Below are 21,187 nucleotides of genomic sequence, written 5' to 3'. Positions count from 1 at the left end.
ATAAAAGGACTAATATGGAAAAATATTTTGCATAATTACACATGTAAAATCTATAACAAATTGCTTATCATCTCACAGAGCATGGGGGGAAGAGAATTTGGGACTAAAAATTTTTTAAGAATATTAAAAATTGTTTTTACATATTATCGGGAGGAAAATAAAATTTCAAAAAATAAATGCAAGCTCCTTTAAGGCAAGGACTATTTTTTTCTTTGTAAACAGTGTTTGTAAAGCCTATTGTAAACACACATTTAATGTTTGTTGACTAAATGACTGACATTGAAATAATATGCCAAATGAAATAATATTTATTAGAATTCATTGAATCATAATATCAGTGACTTACCTCACAGTTTTGTTTTGTGTTTTTTAGACTTTCAGTTTTGTTTTAGTATTTCTTATTCCCTGGTGGAATCATTGATCTCTAGTGCAGTCTCATTTTTCAAAGATTCTGTTATTTGAGTAAGACTTTGCTCTTCCCTGTAGAGAATGCAAAGAGTTAAATCTTCCTTGCCTTATTCCCCTCCCTCTCGTATTCTTTTTTTTTTTTTCCTCTAGCATTCTTGAGTAAGGTCAGGCAAGGGGAACAGCCTCAGAGAAGAGCAAGTTTGAGATAGGGAAACTGAGGTAATCAAGGTCTTTGCTCTAGGTGTCCATCTGTTTACTGCTAGAAGAAAATAATGAGTTCCCAGAATTCTAAGAAGATAACATTTTCCAGAATCTATTTTTGACTGTTTAGTTTCTTATGCTAGGTGAGTTTGACTTTCCCCTGGGTAAAAACTATATCTTATATACCTTAGCTATTGGTGTGGAGCTAGTGTGTGGATTAAAACATGGAGTGTTGAGTTTCAGAGGTGTGAGTGCTTTCATTTCCTGTATTCCTGCATATATAAATTTGTATTTTGCTGTATTCTCACCTCCTTTCTATGGAACCCCTTGTGGCACTACACTTCCCTATACTTCCCTTCATTTCTTTCAGGAAATTTCCATAGAACTTGTGGTAAATTTGTGATTTTCTTAAGGGGCTTTGTTAAGAGTTAGTCTCTTCTCCGGGTTTCTGTTTTAAGTATCCCTGAATCTACTTTTTTTTTTTAAGTGTCCTTTGATCATTTTTTCTAGCCTTATTTCTTGATTCATAACTTCTTGACGGGGCTAGCATCAATGTACTTCTATAAGATCACTTTTTTTTCTCATAATCTATATTTTTTGGGGTCTGGATAATGAGCCCTTTGTTCTTCAAGACCAAAAGCTAGCCTCAGGTCAAAGTGACATGGCTTCCAGTTCCAAATGTTTCCCTAGATTGTCCTTCATCCATATTATGGCAAGTTTTTATGAGCTATAAGCATAGATCAAGCTTTCCTGACTGTATCTTTTTCCTGGTGTCAACAAGCATTAGTTGTCTTTTTGTACAGACTTTGACAGGAAAAACTCAATTATTGTAGTTTGTCCTTGAATTTTGTGATCGTTAGTTATTCTGAGGTCCATCCTTGCTGTAATAGCTATATTAGAACTTGACTGACTTACTGTTCCCACATATTTTACCATCTTGAGAAGAATCTAGGACATAGACTTAAATTTAAAAAAAAAAACATGGTTTGAATTATCATGGACTTCTTTAGCATGTGAAATATTGCTGTGATCACTCACTTTAGTTATATAAGGCACACTGTGTTATCTTTTATGGGTCTAGCATTTGAAGAGTGGTAGTAATATGTATATAGTTTAAATATAGTATTGCCCTGGTGATAAGGGACATTCATTTTGAAATAGTGTTCCTTAGTACCAGTATAGTTACAGATACTAAGAACACTTGAGTCCTCTACTACAACTTGAGAGGGATTTTAAAGATATTTACATAGTTGAACTTTTTCTCTGAGGTAATTGTCTATCCCATATTAGAGTAGAGTATTTTAGCAGAATGGAGTATTCTGGTGACTATTTTATAAACCAGCATCTGAAACTGTCAGTAGGGTATGAGTCAAGATAGCCGACTGAGCATAGGCAATAGCCCAGCTGAACTGTCCCACTCCTCCAAATAACTTTAAAATAATACCTCAGATCAAATTTTGGAGCAGTAGAGTCAACAAAAGGTCAGGGTAAGACATTTTTTCAACTCAAGACAAATTAAGAGAGTGGGAGGAAAAGTGACTGACAATGGGATGGAGACCTGTTTATAGCATGCACTTGTGATGGCATATTGTAGCAGCAACCCCAATATAGGCCTTGGCAGCAGTTGCTCCGCTTTGGGAGCTCTCAGCCCAGAGACAGTAAGGGCATCAGAAAACTAATTCAATCAGAAAGAGATTTTGGCCACCCTTTCCTGTAATTGAGTGCAGCTGGTACTATTTGGTAAATCTAGTTCTTGGTCACAGTTCCAGGGCAGAGAGGACAAATAGTGATCTGCCACAAGGGAGCAAGTGCCTTAGTTGTAGTTCCAAGGGTGCAGTAAGCACTTGTTTGCAGGAGAACAGGGATCTGGTCACAGCTGGTGGACCAAGAGGAGTGCTTATGCTAGTACTTATGGCTGTAGGATAGCAAGGACCCTTCCTGTGTAAAAAGGAGAGGGCAGACCAGAAGAGTAGGGACTACACCTCTCCCCAGCTCATACCACTTTGCAAACCCTCCTGAACTAGCCTTGAAAGCAATAGCATGAAAAAATCTGAAGTTTGGAACAATTCCTCCCCACCCCTAGGTGAGCAGAGCCCAGCTATAACATAAAATGTAAGTAAAGAAACAAGCTAGAAAAATGTGCAAGTAGCACCCCCCACCCAAAAAAGAGAACTTGACCATAAAGTTACAATAGTGACAGAAAAGCTCAGAAGAAGCCAACAAAGTGAAAACAGCTACACTCAAAGCTTCAAAAAAAATGCTAATTGGACATAATTCAAAAAAATTTCTAGAAGAACTAAAGAAAGAGATGAGTAGTAGAAGAAAAAATTGGGAAAAGAAATGAGTAGTAAGGAAAAACTATGAAAAGTTAATAGAACAAAAAAATATTCCAGAAAAATTACCTTAAAAACAGAATTGAACTAATGCTAAAAGAGGCTCAAAAATTCACTCAAGAAAAGAACTTCTGAAAAAGTAGCATTGTTCAAATGGAAAAAAAATAATGACTACATAAGACATCAAGTAACAATAAAACAAAGAGATGAAAAAAATAGAATAAAATGTGGAATATCTCAGTGGCAAAACAACCAATCTGGAAAGTGACCCAGGAGAGAGAATTTAAGAATTATTGGACTACCTGAATGCCATGATTAAAAAAAAAAAAGGCTAGACATTATAGTTCAAGAAATTATCAAGGAAAACTTTCCTGATATCTTAAGTCCAAAGGATAAAATGGAACTTGAAAGTATCCACTGATTACCTATGAAAGTTCCTAAGAATATTAAAGCCAAATTTCAGAGCTCTCAGGTTAAGGAGAGAATATTACAAGCAGCCAAAAACAATTCAGATACCGTGGAGCCACAGTCACGATCCCACAAGATTTAGCAACTTCTCCTTTAAAGGAGCAGAGAGCTAGAAGGCAAAAGAGCTAGGATTACAAGCAAGAATAACTTATCCAGCAACACTGAGTACACAGTAGAGCCCCCTCATCTGTAGTTTCACTTTCTATGATTTCAGGTATCCATGATCTTCCTGAAGTTCAAGAGGGCTGTCAGTGTCTTCATGGAAGACTGGAAGTCTAGCCACAAAGCATTAGAAGGCTACCTGTAGTAGAAGTTTGATTCCCACAGTGGTTTCTTCTGCTTCCATTTTTCCTTTTCTTAGGGTTTGTGATCGTTGTTGTTAGGTGTAAGAGGGGAAACTAGATATTTAAGGTATGGTCGCCAGGAATCTGATTAGCTCGATTCCAAATTTAAAATAGACCCAATTCAGGGTGGCTTTTATGGAAGTTTATTTACAATTAGGAAGGTTGAAGGTAGGGAAATAGAGAGAGAGAAACTCTGGCCTGGACCAGAGGTCCGGACCAGATGAGAATTTAAAGGAGCACAGAGGTTAATTAAACAAGGCTACTAGCCACAAGGCCTTTTACAATTAGGCAAGAGAGACCTCCTTGAGGGTAGAGCCTCCAGAAATGCCAAGAGAGGAGAAAGGAAATCAGCCTAACTTACCCAGATGACAATTCAGAGGGAAGCCGCCTGAGATCTCAGCAGAGATCCTTCTATACCAAGTTCAAAACGCCAACTGCATCCACCTTCCATTATCAAGTGGACAAATGGCAGCCTCAACACTGTTTTGGACTGCCCAGAGGACAGTCCCTCATTCTTGATTTGTTACTTATTGTCATGTGTGGGTAACTAATCTCCACTCCCCACTAAGTTAGGTGAGGTGACATTATTTCTGATGGCTAGAGTCTAACAATGAATGAAGATGAGCTAATTCCATTTACACATAGGGTAGGAGAGACCAGAGAGTGCTGAGCCAAAGGGCAGGAGGGAGGGAAGAGAGAGAGAGAGAGAGAGAGAGAGAGAGAGAGAGAGAGAGAGAGAGAGAGAGAGAGAGAGAGAGAGAGAGAGAGAGAGAGAGTGTGTGTGTGTGTATGAGAGTCAACAGACATTCACTTATATTCACTTTCAGCCATTCATAGTAGGTCTTAGAATGTATAATCCTTCAGGAGAAATGTAGATATTTAATAAAATAGAGGACTTTGAAGTATTCAAACAGAAAACTCAAGAGAAACATAGAAAGGTAAAAATGAAAGAGAAACATAAAGAACTTTAATTCGTTTAAACCATTGATGGGCAAACTTTTTAAAGAGGGGGCCAAAGGAAAGGAAATGCTCATCTGTCATTCTGTTTCAAAGTTTCGTTGTAATGAGTAGGATACAATATATTCGTCATATTAGGAATAATGTCGTGCGGCCAGATAGAACATTTCAGGGGGCTGCATCTGGCCCGTAGTTTGCCCATCACTGGTTTAAACTGTTTACATTCCTGTATGGAAAGGTGGTACTTCAGACTCCTAAGGATTGACTTTATCATTATTAGGGATCTACACAAGACAGAGGGCATGAGTGTAAGTCAATTATGTTGCATTGATCACTTTTTAAAAATTTTTTCATTTATGGCTTATCATAACTTGTCTCATTCCTCTCTGTCTTCTTAAACTTACTCTGTTTTGTGCACACTTTAATCTATCTACATTTCTCTACTTACTGTTGCTTTCATCTGATACCCCCTTTCCCGTATGATCTCTGTGATTTTAAACTTTCACATTCCTAGGATCCTCTCCCTCTTCATATCTATGTTTTTCCCTTTTATCTTTCAAATTTAGATCAAATCTTACCTTCTTTAAGAGCCCTTTTTTAGTTCCCACAGATATTAGTGACTTCACCTTTGATATTACTTCCCATCCACTCTTTATATATCATGTGTATACCTAGGCATATATGTTGACTTTCCATTAGAATATAAACACCTTTAGGGTAGGGACTGTTTTTTTATGTTCAGCACAATGTATAGCAAAGTACCTACTTTTTTTTCATTACATAAAATATTGTATTCTTTCTTGTACCTGTTGCAGGATACCTTTATTTACTTTGTCAGACTGGAGTCATATAAAATATTTTACATTAGAGTTTCATTTTAGCAATGTAGTTAATTCTTTATTTCAATGAAACATGGGAGGAACATTGAAAGTAATTCTGGGCTAAGTAACCTCAACATTTGGCCAATTACCAAACAGGAAAGAGTGATTTTTCTACTTATCGCCAGCCCTCTTCCAAAAGGTATAAGCTTTCTCTTACTAAATTAACCTACTTAGAATTTCATTTATAGATATTTTTATTAGGTTGATTAGTTATTTAGCACTTCTGATGGGCTTAGCACCTCTAATGAAATATTGTAAGATAGTAATTTTATTTATTTTAACTTGTTAAGAGGTAGAGTCATATTAAAAACATGATGTATCTGACTTGTGGCAAAATGACTAAATTCACTAATACATTTTTTCACTTTATAGTAACAAATGCTCTCATTTGATTAAGAAAAAAAGAGGATGAATGTAAAGTTTCCCCCTCAAAAAAATCACTAACAAAAATATTATATTTTATGCTATCCTATATAAATTCTGGATGATAAAGGAAGAAGCCCTAAGATTTTCCATGTTAAAGTACTCTTAACATATGTGGGGGATAATGATTATTATATTCATTTTCTAAATATTTTGAGATATAAGAAAGATCTTCACAAACATTCATTGTATGGAAGGGAAATAAAACAAAATAAAGTGAATGGATAGATTCATGCCAGGAACTGTGCCAAAAATTTACAGATATTACCTCATTTGAGCTTCATAACAACCCTAGGAGGTTGGTGCTATTATAATCCCTATATTATAGTTGAGGAAACAGAAGTTAAGTAACTTCCCCAGGCTCACAGCATGATTTGAATTCAGGTCTTCCTAACCTTGGGCATGGTGCCTAATCACCATCAAGCAGCAAGCAATAAATATCACTGTAGAATAACTTCTTTTTTTTCTTGTTTGGATTTTTTGTTTTATTTTAATTTTGCAAGAACTTTTTATTTGCCTTTGATGAGGCAAGTTCATGCCTGTGCAGATCTCATTCTCTTCACTGTTTTTCTGAAAGAGTTAGTTACTTGAAGTACTGAGAGATTAAGTAACTTGACCCTCTGATGCCATTCCATCTACCTCTCAAAAGGTGTCATACCACCTCTCAAAAGATGTATTTACTGAGCTAAATGTCTTTGAGCATTTATTTTTAAAGTCATACATGTTTTGTGACTTAATATAATTTTGAATGCTCATTAATTTGTCTAATTCACATTTTCATTCCTTTTTCAAAGGCACAAAACATGTCTGTTTTTATGCAGAAGACTATAGAATATGACTTTCGTAGTGGTAGATTTTGTTTGACAATATAATGACAATGTAGTGAATCTTATTTTATGTTTAAAAGAATACGTATATGTCAGTATTTTTAAGAACTTAAAAAATATTTTCTTAATTTTCCCTCAGGTAATAGTGTCTTTATATATTCTTTAAAAATGTTTTGTTCAGTTGTCTTCCCTTCTACAGTTGTTTGCATACAGTAATAAAAGCAGAAGTTTTTCTCTTTTTTATTTTTCAGATGTACCTTCAGATTTCCCAGCACAAACATCAAGATAACATTCACAGCACTGTCCAATGAGAAGAGAGAAAAACAGGAGGCCCCAGAGTCCCCAGTTAAGCCTGTGCAGCCTCAGATCACTCCCTTAACAATAAACATTCCTGACAACATGGCTCACCTAATCAGCCCTCTACCTTCTCCCACAGGAACTATCAGGTATATTATAAGGCTTCTTGAAAAATATGTACGATAAAACTGAATATAAAATGAATATAAAAGCAATAGAAATTTACTTGCTAAACTGTCACTATTTGAAGTATGATATTTTGATTGAAATGGAAGAATTTGGCTTAACTCATCAATTAAGCATGTTACATTTAAAAAAATAAGTCTTAAGTATATATCAGAAAGATATCAGAAACTAACCAATTCCTATTCCTTAGGCTTTGCATAGAACCTAAGTATTTGTAGTACCTAGGAACATATGTAGTACATAGAGAGAAATGTTTTTATAGCTTGATCAGTTTGTTTGTCAAATCTCACACTCAACCTAGCTTATCCTGATTTCACAACATCAGAGATTAAAGTTATAAGTGACTTTAAGGTCATATGTTCCAACTTCCTCATTTTACAGAGATGGAAACTAAAGCCAAGACATTGTAAATGGACTCATCCTAAAACATAGTTTTTTTTTGGTTTTTTTTTTTTTTTTTTTTTTTTTTTATCCTGGGACTCCATTCTAGGAGCATAGGGCCACAACCAGTAGGCAATGGGTCACACAGTCGCTCAGGGGCACCCAGCTGGGAAGTGTCTGAGCCCAGACTAGAACCTAGGACCTTTCATCTCTAGGCCTGGCTCTCAATCCACTGAGCTAACCCAGCTGCCCCTACTTTAGGTTGCAGTTTCTTTAGCAGATGTAGTTTTTACAGGGTGGGGTTGCTAGCCCCACGCCCAACCCTCCTCCTTTTTCATCTGGGCTAGGGACCGTCCTTGGCCCAGGAGTGGTAAGGGTGGGCAATAGGGGTCAAGTGACTTGCCCAAGGTCACACAGCTGGAAGTGTCCGAGGCCGGACTTGAACCTAGGACCTCCAGTCTCTAGGCCTGGCTCTCAATCCACTGAGCCACCCAGCTGCCCCTAGTAGGTACTTGATAAATGCTTATTGATTTTTCCAAGACTTCATGGGTAGCAAGTGGTACAAACAGAATTCAAATTCAAACACTGGCCCCCTTATTTCTGATACAGTATTTCTTCTGTTATATATCATCTTTTATCAACTCATTTTGTTACAAATAGTTTTCTTTGCCATTTGAGGTATGTATATGTGTGTATGTTCATGTTGAAACACAAAAACAAGTTAAACAAAAATAAAAATCTACTATATTATTTGGTAGACTGTGCCTATGCCCCTACCCCATAGGTTTAAGTTTATTTATAAATTTATATATTTATATGTTTAAGTTTATTTATAAATTATAAACACACACGTGTACTAGCATGCATGTTTAGGAGGATAAAGAAGAAATAAACAATATTTTTAAAATAATAGTTTTTATTTTTTAAACCTTTTTGCTTTAACTTATACACTACACTTTTGTAGGCCAATATTTTTTAGTCATTTTTGTATTGATATTTTGTAAGTATATATTTCATTTCATTTTTTTAAAAATACTTGGATTAACATTTCATAATACAGTGGTTCAAAGATTTGATTATTTAGATATTTTAATGACTATCAGCTAAAAATTATACTTTTCAATGATACTTACATTCAAATAGAATAAACACATCATTGGCCATGATTACTAAATCATGATCATGATACTCCTTTCTCAGTCCTATATACCAGTTACATAAAGGTTTTGTTTAAAATTAGTAATAAATTGTACTCTTCCCCAAAATCAATCACTTATTTTTGCAAACTACAGGGATACTTCATTTTATTGTGCTTTACTTTATGGCACTTTGTACTTATTGCATTTTTTACAAATTGAAGGTTTTGTGGCAACTCTGCATCAAGCTAGCCTATTGGCACTATTTTCCCAACAGCATACGCTCACATCATGTCTCTGTTATATTTTAGTAATTCTTGAAATATTTCAGGACTTTCTCATTATTATCATATTTGTTATGGTGATCTGTGATCAGTGATTTTTTTGATGTTACTGTTGTAATTGTTTTGATGTACCACACAATCATATAAGGAAGCAAAGTTAATCAATAAATGTATGCGTTCTGACTGCTCCACCAACTGGCCATTCCCCATTTCTTTCCCTCTCCTAGGGCCTCCCTATCCCCTCAGATACAACAATACTGAAATTAGACTAATTAATAACCTTACAATGAGCTCTTAAGTGTTGAAGGGAAAGGAAGAATCACTTAGTGTGGCAAATTTTATTGTTGTCTTATTTTAAGAAATTGCCACAACCACCCCTCAGCAACCACTCTGATCAATCAGTAGCCATCAACAGCAAGTCAAGACCCTCCACCAGGAAAAAAGACTAATGATAATTAGCTTTTTATAGCAATAAAGTATTTTTATTAAGGTATGTATGTTTTAAAGACATAATACTTAATAGACAGTACAGTGTGATACATAATAATAGTATAGTACAAGCATAACTTTTTATACACTGAGAAATTTTAAAAATTCTTGTGACTATTGCAAAATTTACTTTATTGTGGTGGTCTGGGACCAAACCTGAAGTATCTCCGAGTTATGCCTATAATTAGAAGTTAATTGCATTTTGTACTTTTGGCAAATGGCTTCAAAGCTTACAAAAACTCTTAATTTGAAATATTTTTAGACAGCTTAAAAATTGTTTTTTCAAATTTTTAAAGAGAATATTTATAGATATATCATATTCAGCAACAAAACTTAGTTTTTAATATATTCCTAATGATTTCATGTGTGTGTGTAAAATTAGCTAATACCTTAAGGGTCTATATATGCTTAGGACATGGTTTATTTTTAATTTCTATAAGTCCATATTTCAGATAATCTTAATGATGTTCAATTTTTTGTCTTATTGATTAGGTCAGTCAATCAACAAGCATTTATTATGCTTCTACTATCTACCAGGTACTAGAAAAACAAATACAAAAAAAATGAAATAGCACTTATTGCCCAAAGAGTTTACATTCTTAACAAATACACATTTAAGTAATTGTAGAATAAATATTAAAGAGAATCATAGTAAATACGAAGGAATTAAATATAAGATAATTTGGAAGAAAAGTTACTAACACTTGAGTTTGGGGGATCAGGAAAAACTTCATGTAGAAGAATGGTGCTTAGGGAGCAGCTAGGTGGCTCAGTGGATTGAGAGCCAGGCCTAGAAATAGGAGCTCCTGGGTTCAAATCTGGCCTCAGACACTTCCTAGCTGTGTGACCCTGGGCAAGTCACTTGACCCCCATTGCCTAGCTCTTACCACTCTTCCACCTTGGAACCAATACACAGTACTGATTTCAAGATGGAAGGTAAGGGTTTTTTAAAAAGAAGAAGGAGAAGAAGGAGGAGAAGAAGAAAAAGAAGAAGAAGAAGGATGGTGCTTAAAGTAAATCTTGAAGGAAAAAGAGAAATGTCATGATGTACAATGAAGGTATGCATTATAGGGACAGGGATGGGTATTTGAACATCATATTTGAGAAGCAGAGAACAGGCCAATTTGTTTAAAATGTAGAGTGCAGGCAAGATAATAATGTCCATTGAGGTGGGAAAAGTATATTGGGACCAGGTTGAAATGGGCATTAAAAGTGAAAGGAGATAATGAAGTGCTATTTAAGTTGGTTAAATATAGTAGTAGCATGGTCACATCTCTTTTTAAGTTAAATCACTGTGACTGCAGTGTATAGATTGGATAGGGAGAGATATGAGGTAGGGAGACCAAATAGGAAGCTTTTGCAATAATATAGGTGAGAAGTAATGAGGGCTTAAACTATGGTGTGGGGGTGAGTGTTGTGATTGTAGAAATGGCAAGATTTAGCAACTCATTGGTTATATGAAGTGAGAAAGAATCTTTGTTTGAGAATAGTGTTGATATTATCAACTTGAGTAACTAGAAGGATAGGGGTACCTTTGACAGGAATAGGAAACTTTGGAAGTGTAGAAGGTTCGAATTGAGTGATATGATACCAAAACTTAAAGGAAAAACAAAGCCTGGATACATATGTATGAGTCACTTACCTAAAGATGGTAAATAAACTTATGGGAGCTGATGAGAGTACCAGTAAGAGAAGATATAAAAAGAAACTGAGAGAGCCTGTGACAGGATGTTGGAGAATACTTAATTGTTAAGGAGATGAACCAGGAGACTGCAGTGTCATGAAAACCCAGAAAGGAGGGTGGTCAGCAATGTCAGATGCAAAAGATGAGAAGATGAGACACATATTAGTTGAGAAGAATAAGGGCTAAGAAAAGATCATCAGATATAATAACTTTCTAGAGAGTAATTTCATTTGAGTGATAGTCAGAAGTCAGATTGCAAAGGGTTGAAAAACAAATGAGAGAATAAGAGGTAGCAAGTGTGGACAGCTTTTTTTAAGGAGTTTAAGAAAGGGGGTTCTATAGTTATAGTTCAGAAGCTTGTGATGGTAAAGCATAGTCAAAATTTTTTATGGTTGGGTGATCAGGGCATGTTCGAAGGCAATAGAGGAGAGGTTAAAGATCTGGAAGAGAAACAGCATAACTGAGGTTGTAGCATTTTCCTGGAAAAGACCAGAGGAGATGGGATCATTCATGCATATAGAGGGGTTGAATAAGATATGATAAGATTTGATAAGAATGGCTACCTTTTTATCAGAGTCTGGGGATAAGGAGGTGAGAATTTGGGATGATATTAAGAGGTTTTGAGGTGAAGAGAAAGGGAGTAGAGGGAGATGGCATTAAATGGCCTCAATTTTCTCAGTAACCTAAAAAGGCAAAGTCCTCAGCTGAGAGGGAGGAGGGATGTGGGGTGGTATGGGAGTCTGGAGAAGGGAAGAAAAGGTGAGGTAAGAGAGATAACGTTAATTTTTTTGTTTTTTAAGTCAAAATGCTGTTCACAGGGATCCACTTCTATTTGAGTTTGACAGCCCTGCTTTAGATCATTTCTTTTACTCTGTAATATGGAGAATGAAGAACTTAAGAGCTTGTAATAGGAATCAGGCAAGTTTCAACCCTGCCTTTTTCTTCTTTGCTTATGTTCACGCTATTAGTATTATTTTCAAACATCATATGTTACTCTGACTTAGCATTTTTCTATAAGCTAGAAGTCTGTTGAAAAAGTCAGATACTAGGGAGTAAAAAAGGTGAGTTTGTTGGGGTTTGTTTTTTTAAGTAGTGTCCTCAAGATCAATAAGTATATTTTTCAAGACCTCACTTTGGTAATAATTGATTCTGAGGTATGAGGCAGAGAGCACTGGCCGTAGAGCCAGAGAACCTGGATTCAAATCCCACTACTGACACTTACCTTTGTGTGACTTAGCCAAGCCATTTAACCTCCCTGGGCCTCGGTTTCCTGATTTTAAAAATGAGGGTGTTGGACTATATGATAAGGTCTACCTCTTTAATCTTTGAATTAATGATAAATGAATAAATAAGTAAAGTGTTATTAAATGTTTACTATGTACAAATCACTCTGCTAAATGCTGGAATACAAATACAGAAATAAGAGCCCTTTATGATCTATAATGTCTACTACATTTTTAATAGTTTAGGTTTCCCTTGGTATTACAAAGTGTTTTCCTAATCTGTTGTTCTTACTGCATCAGTAATGAATATTCACAGATAGCCTTCTAATCTTATTAAGAGTTTAAAGGCATATAAGATCTGCTCTGGAAAAGAAAGTATGTATCTATAATGAATTATGAAAAGTAGAAATGAATTTTTATATTCTTGTTATTGTTTTATATTATTAGTGCAGAGTAGTTGAGGGATAAATGTCAGAACAGCAGAGTTCTATTTGTATTTCTGATAAAATGCTTTTTAATATAATGTGCTTTTTTTCCTGCAATAAGTACCAGTTTTTGATAATAAAAATCACTATTCAGAATTTCAACTGTAATTTACAATTACATTCAATAAAAAGAGTAAGAGGAATACTAGTATATTCTACTGTTGAAATAATTTTTTTTTCTGTAGTATTTGTAGAGTAATAGATTGGCTTGGGTACTCTATCCATTTTGTTAGAGTTCAAAAGTGAGAGGGGAGAGGGAACTGGAAGTGGTAAGGGACCAACTGATTTGGCATCTGTAATCATTTATTTGTTTGAGTTAAATTCTTATTCCATTTCTAGTCAATCTTCTTGTCTTGTTAATAATGATGATGTGCTTCAATTTACACAGTTATGTTTGTTTTATAGTGCTGTATTTCCCAGAAACATTCCACCCGCTTCACAGGCTTAGAATTTTCTTTAAATGAGCATATGATTATTTTTCACAGTGGAACTACAAGCAGTACTTTAACAAATGTATTCACTGAATATCATGGTTTGTGACTCACATATATTAAGAGAAATTGTTTCAATGTATAAATCAGCTTTAAAGAATTTTGCTATTAACATTCAGAAACTAACTTGTTCATAGCTATATCCATTTAATGTCATTTAAATATAAAGATAAAGAAATTGTGATGTCTAACAAAGGTGGAAAGTTTCAGTTCTAATTTTATGACATTAATTCCATAATGTTTTATTATAAAGTCACATAGTTTGTCAGAAGTTGATTTTATTTAGTATATTTGCTTCAGTTTAACAAATAATTTAAATTTTTTCTTATGTGTAATTATTACCAATACTTCACAAATCATTCTTAAAAATTGAGAAAGTATCCTACCAGAAACATTATATGAAAGAAATATAGTCTTGATATGTAAACTAAGAAAAAGGTAAAATACAAAGGGTTTTACAATCATAGATTGATATCATTCATGAATATTGACTCAAATTTTAAACAAAATTCTGTCGGGTTACGAAAATTTATCCAATGAGTCATTCATTTTGACCAAGTAGGATTTTTACCAGAGCTGCAAGAATGGTTTAAATGTATACTACTTTGGGGGTAAAAATCAACATAATCACATTACAAATATCCAGAATTACATGCTTATCTCAATAGTCACAGAAAAAGCCTTTGATAACATATAGCATTCTTTTATGCTAAAAATCCCACAAAGTATAGGGATAGAATTTTTTATGTGTAAGACAATATTGTTATGTACTAGGGATATAAATACATATAGATTTATATTTTTTTAACAGATTTTACCAACTTCTGATAGAAAAGGTGTAAACATAAGCAGTTAGGGGGATTCAGTATTGGTTGAATGTCCAGACCTCAAGAGTAATCATTTACTTTACTTCAGTCAAGAAGGTGGTCTCTAGTAGAATGCCCAGCAGTCTGTTTGACTCTCTGCTATTTATTATTTTTTTATCAGCATCTTAGATAACATAGATGGTATGCTTATCAGATTTGCAGTTAGCACAAAGCCAAGTGGGATAACATATTGGATGACAAGTCAAAATGCTGAAAGATCTTGGCAAGCTAGAACATTACACCTAATATAACACGATGAAAAATCGTCCTTTAGTCTTTAAAAAAAAAAATCTTCACAAGTGCAAGGTTAGGGAATCATGACTGATGTTTGTCTGAAAAAATGACCTAGAGTTTTTAGTTAGCTGCAAGCTCAATTTCAATGTGACATGATAGCCAAAAAAGTTAATGCAATCTCAGGCTATAGAATTCATTTTATATATTGTCTTCTCCTATTAGAATGTAAGCTCCTAGAGGGCAGAACACTCTTTCTGCTTGTATTCCCAGCCCCTTAGCACAGTACCTGGCACATGATAATCACTTAATAAATATCTTTTCATTTTATTTACTATTCACTTGATTATAGAACCAATTCTCATTTTATTTTAAATAAATGTTTTCTAATGACAAATGAACTGATTTGCCTTGGACAAATTGGTATTACTCTTATCTGAAAAAGAATGGTTAATAGACTTTTTTTGATACATTGAAATAAGCATTTGAACCAGGAAATCGAACTGTGGGCTATGAGTTAATAAAGAATTCTCCAGTTGATCAAAGTGATAGAAATTATACCATTGTTCAGACATCTTTGATTGTGTAAGCTTGGGTTTTCTGCTGTAACTATTATAAAGAAAAAGTATTGCTTTTGTCAAAGAAAAAAATATTTATATTGTATACTGCATTTTTAGGCTCAAGTCTGCCAGAAACAAATTTTATTTAATTTAAACTTAATCTAATTTCCAAGCATTTCTAGCTTGGAGAGAGGTGTCCAAACTGGCATAGTATCTGATACTCTCTGACATGACTCTCTGCCCCAAGATGATCTCAAGTAACATTTATAGGAATATCGAATAAGGAAAAGATCACAATATGTAAAATACAGTTTTGTGTTAATATTCCAGAATAGTCAGTAACCATCCCATTCCCTCCTGGACCACTTCCCTCACTCCTGGAGTCAACAAAGGGACCTCTTCTCTGTGATAGCTATCAGTATCCTCGATAGATATTAATATCAGTATGAAGAAGGGTGCAATCACTTCAGGTGGGTGAGGAGGCACTGAAAAGAATTAATTTTTTGTTAAAAGGTTGGGTACCATCCTTAATCCCTTTCCCTAGGAAAACGCTTTTTGTTTTTGACAAGAGGCTTGCTTTTTCAAGGATTTTGTAAAGACCTTTTTAAAGCAGAAAAATATTAGTAGAAAAACTAAAAAGGTTTTTAATATGTTGCTACACTAAGAAAATTTGAGTAAAAAACCTATTATTTTGCAAATTGGATTTTATAGTATGGAAATTATGAAGAATATTACCAATAAATTTTTTGTATTCTTTTTATTGCATATTTAAGATGTTTGTGTTACAAATTACAATCATTTAATTTTATTTGAATTAAATTTAAACTAATAAAATTATTTTGTGGATTGTTTAAAGAAAAATACAAATAGAATATGATCGTTTTTTTCATTTACAAAAAGAAAAAAAAAGCAGGGCACCAGTATAGTTTCCATAGGGATAAGAATGAAAAGGATATTTACTTTAAAATTCTGAGTATAATTTCTTTTAGTGTGGACCATTTACAAATTATATGTTTTTGTTATTGTCTACTATTAATTAGACTTGGAGTTGTGAACAAATTCTATGAGAAATTGGATTATTCTGGCAAAATACTTTATAGAACTTTTTTCAGCAAGAGAATAAGTAGAAAACTGAAACTTCAGTGTAATTTAATTCTTCTTTATAATCCTAAATTTCAAAAAATATTGGTAAAGATCACATTTTCCAAAGGAAATATTGACAAGCCTTTAATTTCAGAATTAAAATTTATAGATTTTCCTGACAAAGACAACTGCTTAAACACAATGAGATCTATTATTTAACAAAATAACAGGAATCTATTTTTCTCATCTGTAGTGCTGCAAACTCCTGCCCATCTAGTCCCAGGGGGGCAGGCTCTTCAGGGTACAAAATGGGTCGTGTGCTACCCACTGACCTACATTTAATGGCTGATAATTCACAGTCAGAAAATGACAAAGAAGCTTCAGGTGGAGATAGCCCAAAGGTAAGTATTAGCATCAGAACCAGATGTAGCTATAAAAGATAACTTTTCTTTCCATATCATAGTAGGTGACTAGGTGGTATGGTGAGTAGAGTGCCAGATTCATAATGAGAAAGACCTAAGTTCAAATGTGGCCTGAGTTTGGGCAAGTTATCTAACCCTTCTCAGTCTCAGTGTCCTGTTCTATAAAACAGTGATAATACCACTTTACTGACAGTTACGAAAACCAAATGAGATAACATGTAAACTGCTTTGCAAACTTGAAAATCTTATGTAAAAGCTAGCTTTATTATGGCTATTTTGGACTAATATTTTTAGTTATAAGTGGTCTTTTAGAACTAGACAGTATTTTCTCTTTTGTATTATATATTCCTGTGTGTATATGTTATTCATATGTACACACAGGTTTCTGAGTTGATTAGATTAAACATAGATTAATGTTATTATTGAGCTTATCCAATTTTACTCATTTTTTTCCCTTAGATGGATTGGAAGTTTTTTCCATTTGGCTTTTAAGTTCCCTTCCTTCACCGTACTTCACCCCACCTGCCACCTTTGAATATCATTGTCGAGAATACTATATTGTTAAACAATAAAAAATATGTGTACATCTCTATTCTGTCTTCAGTCTTTAAAGTTGGTCATTATTGTCATTGTTGTTTTTAAATACCAGGATGATTCGAAGCCTCCTTATTCCTATGCACAATTAATAGTCCAAGCAATTACAATGGCTCCTGATAAGCAGCTTACATTAAATGGAATTTATACCCACATAACTAAAAATTATCCATACTACAGGACAGCAGATAAAGGCTGGCAGGTAAATTTGACTTTGTTTCCTTACTTTGATAATAGAAAAAATGTTACTGTGTTGTAAATAATATAAAAATTAATCTGCCTTTGTTTAGAATTCATAAAGGGGAGTTTTGTTTGTGTTTTCTTTTCAAAATTGAGATACAATTCCTTGGGCAGTAATAGTAACTGATAGTATTACCAGAGACAACATAATATATTAGCTCAAGTTTTATCTCTGAAGGAAAAGATGAAACTTGAATGTCATTACCACTTCAGTGTTTTTCTGCCATCTTAACTCAACATCTTCTCCCATAGTTTAATGTGTATATTTCTAAGATTGTCTTAATGTCTGCATGCTGAGAACAGATTTCATTCTTATTACCCTACTTTGTATAGATTTAGTAGTCATTGTTTTAATTTTTTGTTCCTTGATACTGATAACTTATTTTTCTGTTTATTATATTTGCAGAAACAGATCTGGTTTATATTTTTAAATGTCACTAATTCAGATTAATGGGAATGGACAAGTCTAAAATAGAAACTTTTCAAATAAATGCAGATCTATTATAAAATGCCTAATATTTAATGAATTATTATGTAATTATATGTACTGAGTTATTTGGTAACAGTTGATATAGAAAATAGATGTTCTGGTTAAATGAATTTCACTGTTAAGAGTTAAAATAAATGTGTATACAAAATAAAAATAAAAACTGACTTATGCAGTCTCCTAAAACCCCACAAGATGGGAATCGTACCTTTGGGAAAATCATCCTTTCATTTCTCGTATTATCACCTGATATTTTTTCTGATGAAAATAAAGAAAAGATGTATCAAAAATCCTATTGGTGGGTTTTTTTAACATCTTCTGTAAAAGATTTAGATAGTGTTTATCCTTTCTTTACCTGTGGGGATCAATATTTCTGTGCCATAGAAAGTTCCAAAAAGTTATAAAATTTCAAGTTTGATAGCTCTTGAATTGTCTTCAAAGTGAATTCTCAAGCTTTTTTATTTTAATAGTACAAACAGGTTTTTAAGTATATAAAATATCAGGTTGGGGGGAGAGTAACTATTTGAATGTCAGTTTATTTGAAACTTTATAAGTATTCTGTAGATTAACTTCCTTGTTCTTTTTTTTTTCCTTTTGTGGGTAGTTTTATGAGGTTTTTGGCCCAAATGTGTGCTTTAATTCATGGAGAGAACTCACAATGCAGACATCTTCCACTAATTCTGATTGATTCCATTGATACTGATCAACAACTCTCTAGAACTTCCTGTGGCACTGTCATCTTATATGGGTTACATTGCTGATATATATGTATCAAAATTAGCCTTCAAACCTATATCTTCCTGACTAGCTTTCTATATGCCACATTGCCTCTTTCTGATAAGTAAGATAATATCCCAGCTGAAACAGAGGGTAAAAGAATTTAAAACATTTAAGTACAAAATAATCAAAATTGCCATTGATGTATATATTAAAGTTTGCAAAATATTGTCATTTGGCCCTCAAAACAACCCTGTAAGATAGGTATTATTTTTAAGTATATTATTATACTTATTTTATAGATTTTGACATTGAGGCTTGATTTCCACTGGTTACATAACTAATAAATATCAGTTGAATTGGATTTGTAATTTCTTTGGTATAAGCTCCTTATATGAGTAAATTCCCTCTTTGATGAAGATCAGACTTCTTGGCAATTTACCTTCTTAGAAAATTGGCTAGAGTACTTAGAATCTTCGTACCTCATTCTTTGTCACCTTTATATTCAAAAGAACATCATACTGAATGTTACCCTTTTTTTTGGACTCTTATGATAAACAGTTTTTAGGGGGGTTTTTTGTTGTTGTTTTCTTTCTTGTTATTCCCAATTCCCTTAGCTCTCTCTATCTCTTATACATATATATATATATATATATATATATTATATATATACACTGTTTACAACCAAGCTTGTTGGGTTTTGTTTTGTTTTTTAATAAAATATATTAAAGTATATAGACTACTTAGGGCCTTCCCTGTAGAATAAAGTGGACTTTAAAACTTCAGTTTTTCTACACTTTCATAATTTCACAGAGGATTTTTTTACTTTCAGGTTCATGATGTCTTCTGAAAGTTTGAGTTCACTGGAAGCTTGACTTATTGAAAGCTAAATTGTCATTACTATATTGTCAATACATTATTTAGGACAGCTTAATTTATAAACATTCTTTCTATTCATAAAATGTTTGCCCTATAGCTGAGGACTAACCTCTTTGAGAGGATCTACCTGCTAGAAATGGTGTTCATCAGTGTTTGAGTTTATTTTTTTTACATTTTACATTTGGCATAGCACTAAAGCTCCAGGTTTCCCCATGCTTAAAATATTTCCCCAATTCTCCTCTGTCATAAAATCATTAGTTTACTTCAAAGCATAATTTAGGGGCCTAGCCCTTACCTTCTGCCTTGGAGCCAATACATAGTAAGGGTTTAAAAAAATAAAGAAAATCCATCATCTGAGTTTATCCAAGATTTAATTCAAGATTCCAGATATTCTTTTAGTATATAAGGCATATTTCTTTCCCTTTGCAGTATTTTTTAAATCATGGTACATTTTGCATTTTGATAGTCTTTTAATAACACCATATCTTATCCTATATCCAATATGTTATTCACCACTATGGAAAAACATCAACTGGTGAAATCCAAATTTATTTCACCTTCTTAAGAAGACAGCATGTAGGGGGCAGCTGGGTAGCTGGAGTGAGAGTCAGGCCTAGAGACAGGAGGTCCTAGGTTCAAACCCGGCCTCAGCCACTTCCCAGCTGTGTGACCCTGGGCAAGTCACTTGACCCCCATTGCCCACCCTTACCACTCTTCCACCTATGAGACAATACATCGAAGTACAAGGGTTAAAAAAAAAAAAAAAAGAAGAAGACAGCATGTAATACACGTTAGCTTGTTCCTGATGTGTAGTTTGTTCTAAACTTAATCAAAATATTTTTTTGGTTCCTAATCTTTTATGAAAACCAAAGTTATAAAGATTTTTCAGGTGTTGTATTATGCACTGTGAGGTTTTGTACAGGATTCAAAGAACTATAACTTCTCTGTACATATGAACTTGAAAAGTAGAAATAATAATACTAATACATACATATATTCTATGTATAGCTCTATGTCTAAGATTTATAAAGTAAATAAAGAATGAAATGAGTATTCCAGATAATTACTATGAATTAGCAAAAGAGATTTCATTGTGAATTGGAAAGAGCCAGGAAGACCTCTTGGAGGAAGTGAGACTTGAGTTGGACCTTTAAGGATAAGTAATATTGAGATAGGTGTGGGAATGGTTTTAATGTAAGTACATTAATTTGCTTAGTACTCCAAATTATTTCTAGGTAGTTTAATTTTTTTTAATCAATGCAATTTTATCACCCAGAAGTAATAGAGAAATATTAATCTTGAGTGTGACTAACTTGCAAGGCCATCACATAACTTAAAAAATATAATTACTCTTTTTGTTTTCTTAATATTGGATATTTGCATTGCTTTGTTATTTTTCCTAGCCTCATGACTGAAATATATCTGTGTATTTGGCTTTATTTTTCCTAGGACATGTAGGTAACTAGCATTTTTTGAAGTAAAGAGGGAAACTATGCTCCCAGAATAAAAATATAAGTTCAGTTGCATTCATTTTTGAAGCGACAACAGCACTTACTCTGGTTTTAAGAACTAGTTTCATTTCTTCCTATAAATGATGTGAATAATGATGA

The 21,187-nt window shown here is 33.6% G+C and overlaps 1 protein-coding gene across 1 annotated transcript in view; it reads left to right on the top strand.

Moving 5' to 3' along the window:
• Nucleotides 1-2,189: 2,189 nt before the first annotated feature.
• Nucleotides 2,190-21,187, top strand: part of FOXK2 (forkhead box K2) — a 65,337-nt gene continuing 46,339 nt past the window's right edge. Inside the window, exons 1-5 of the mRNA XM_044675188.1 lie at nt 2,190-2,267; nt 3,625-3,713; nt 7,094-7,288; nt 16,492-16,639; nt 17,310-17,456. Coding sequence (XP_044531123.1) covers nt 2,190-2,267; nt 3,625-3,713; nt 7,094-7,288; nt 16,492-16,639; nt 17,310-17,456 — 657 coding nt within the window. The remainder of the gene's footprint in view (nt 2,268-3,624; nt 3,714-7,093; nt 7,289-16,491; nt 16,640-17,309; nt 17,457-21,187) is intronic.

The sequence above is a fragment of the Gracilinanus agilis genome, chromosome 4, assembly GCF_016433145.1.
Source record: "Gracilinanus agilis isolate LMUSP501 chromosome 4, AgileGrace, whole genome shotgun sequence".
NCBI classification, from domain to species: Eukaryota; Metazoa; Chordata; class Mammalia; order Didelphimorphia; family Didelphidae; genus Gracilinanus; species Gracilinanus agilis.
Note: the sequence above shows the minus strand (reverse complement) of the source record. Positions and strands in the feature narration are given on the sequence as shown.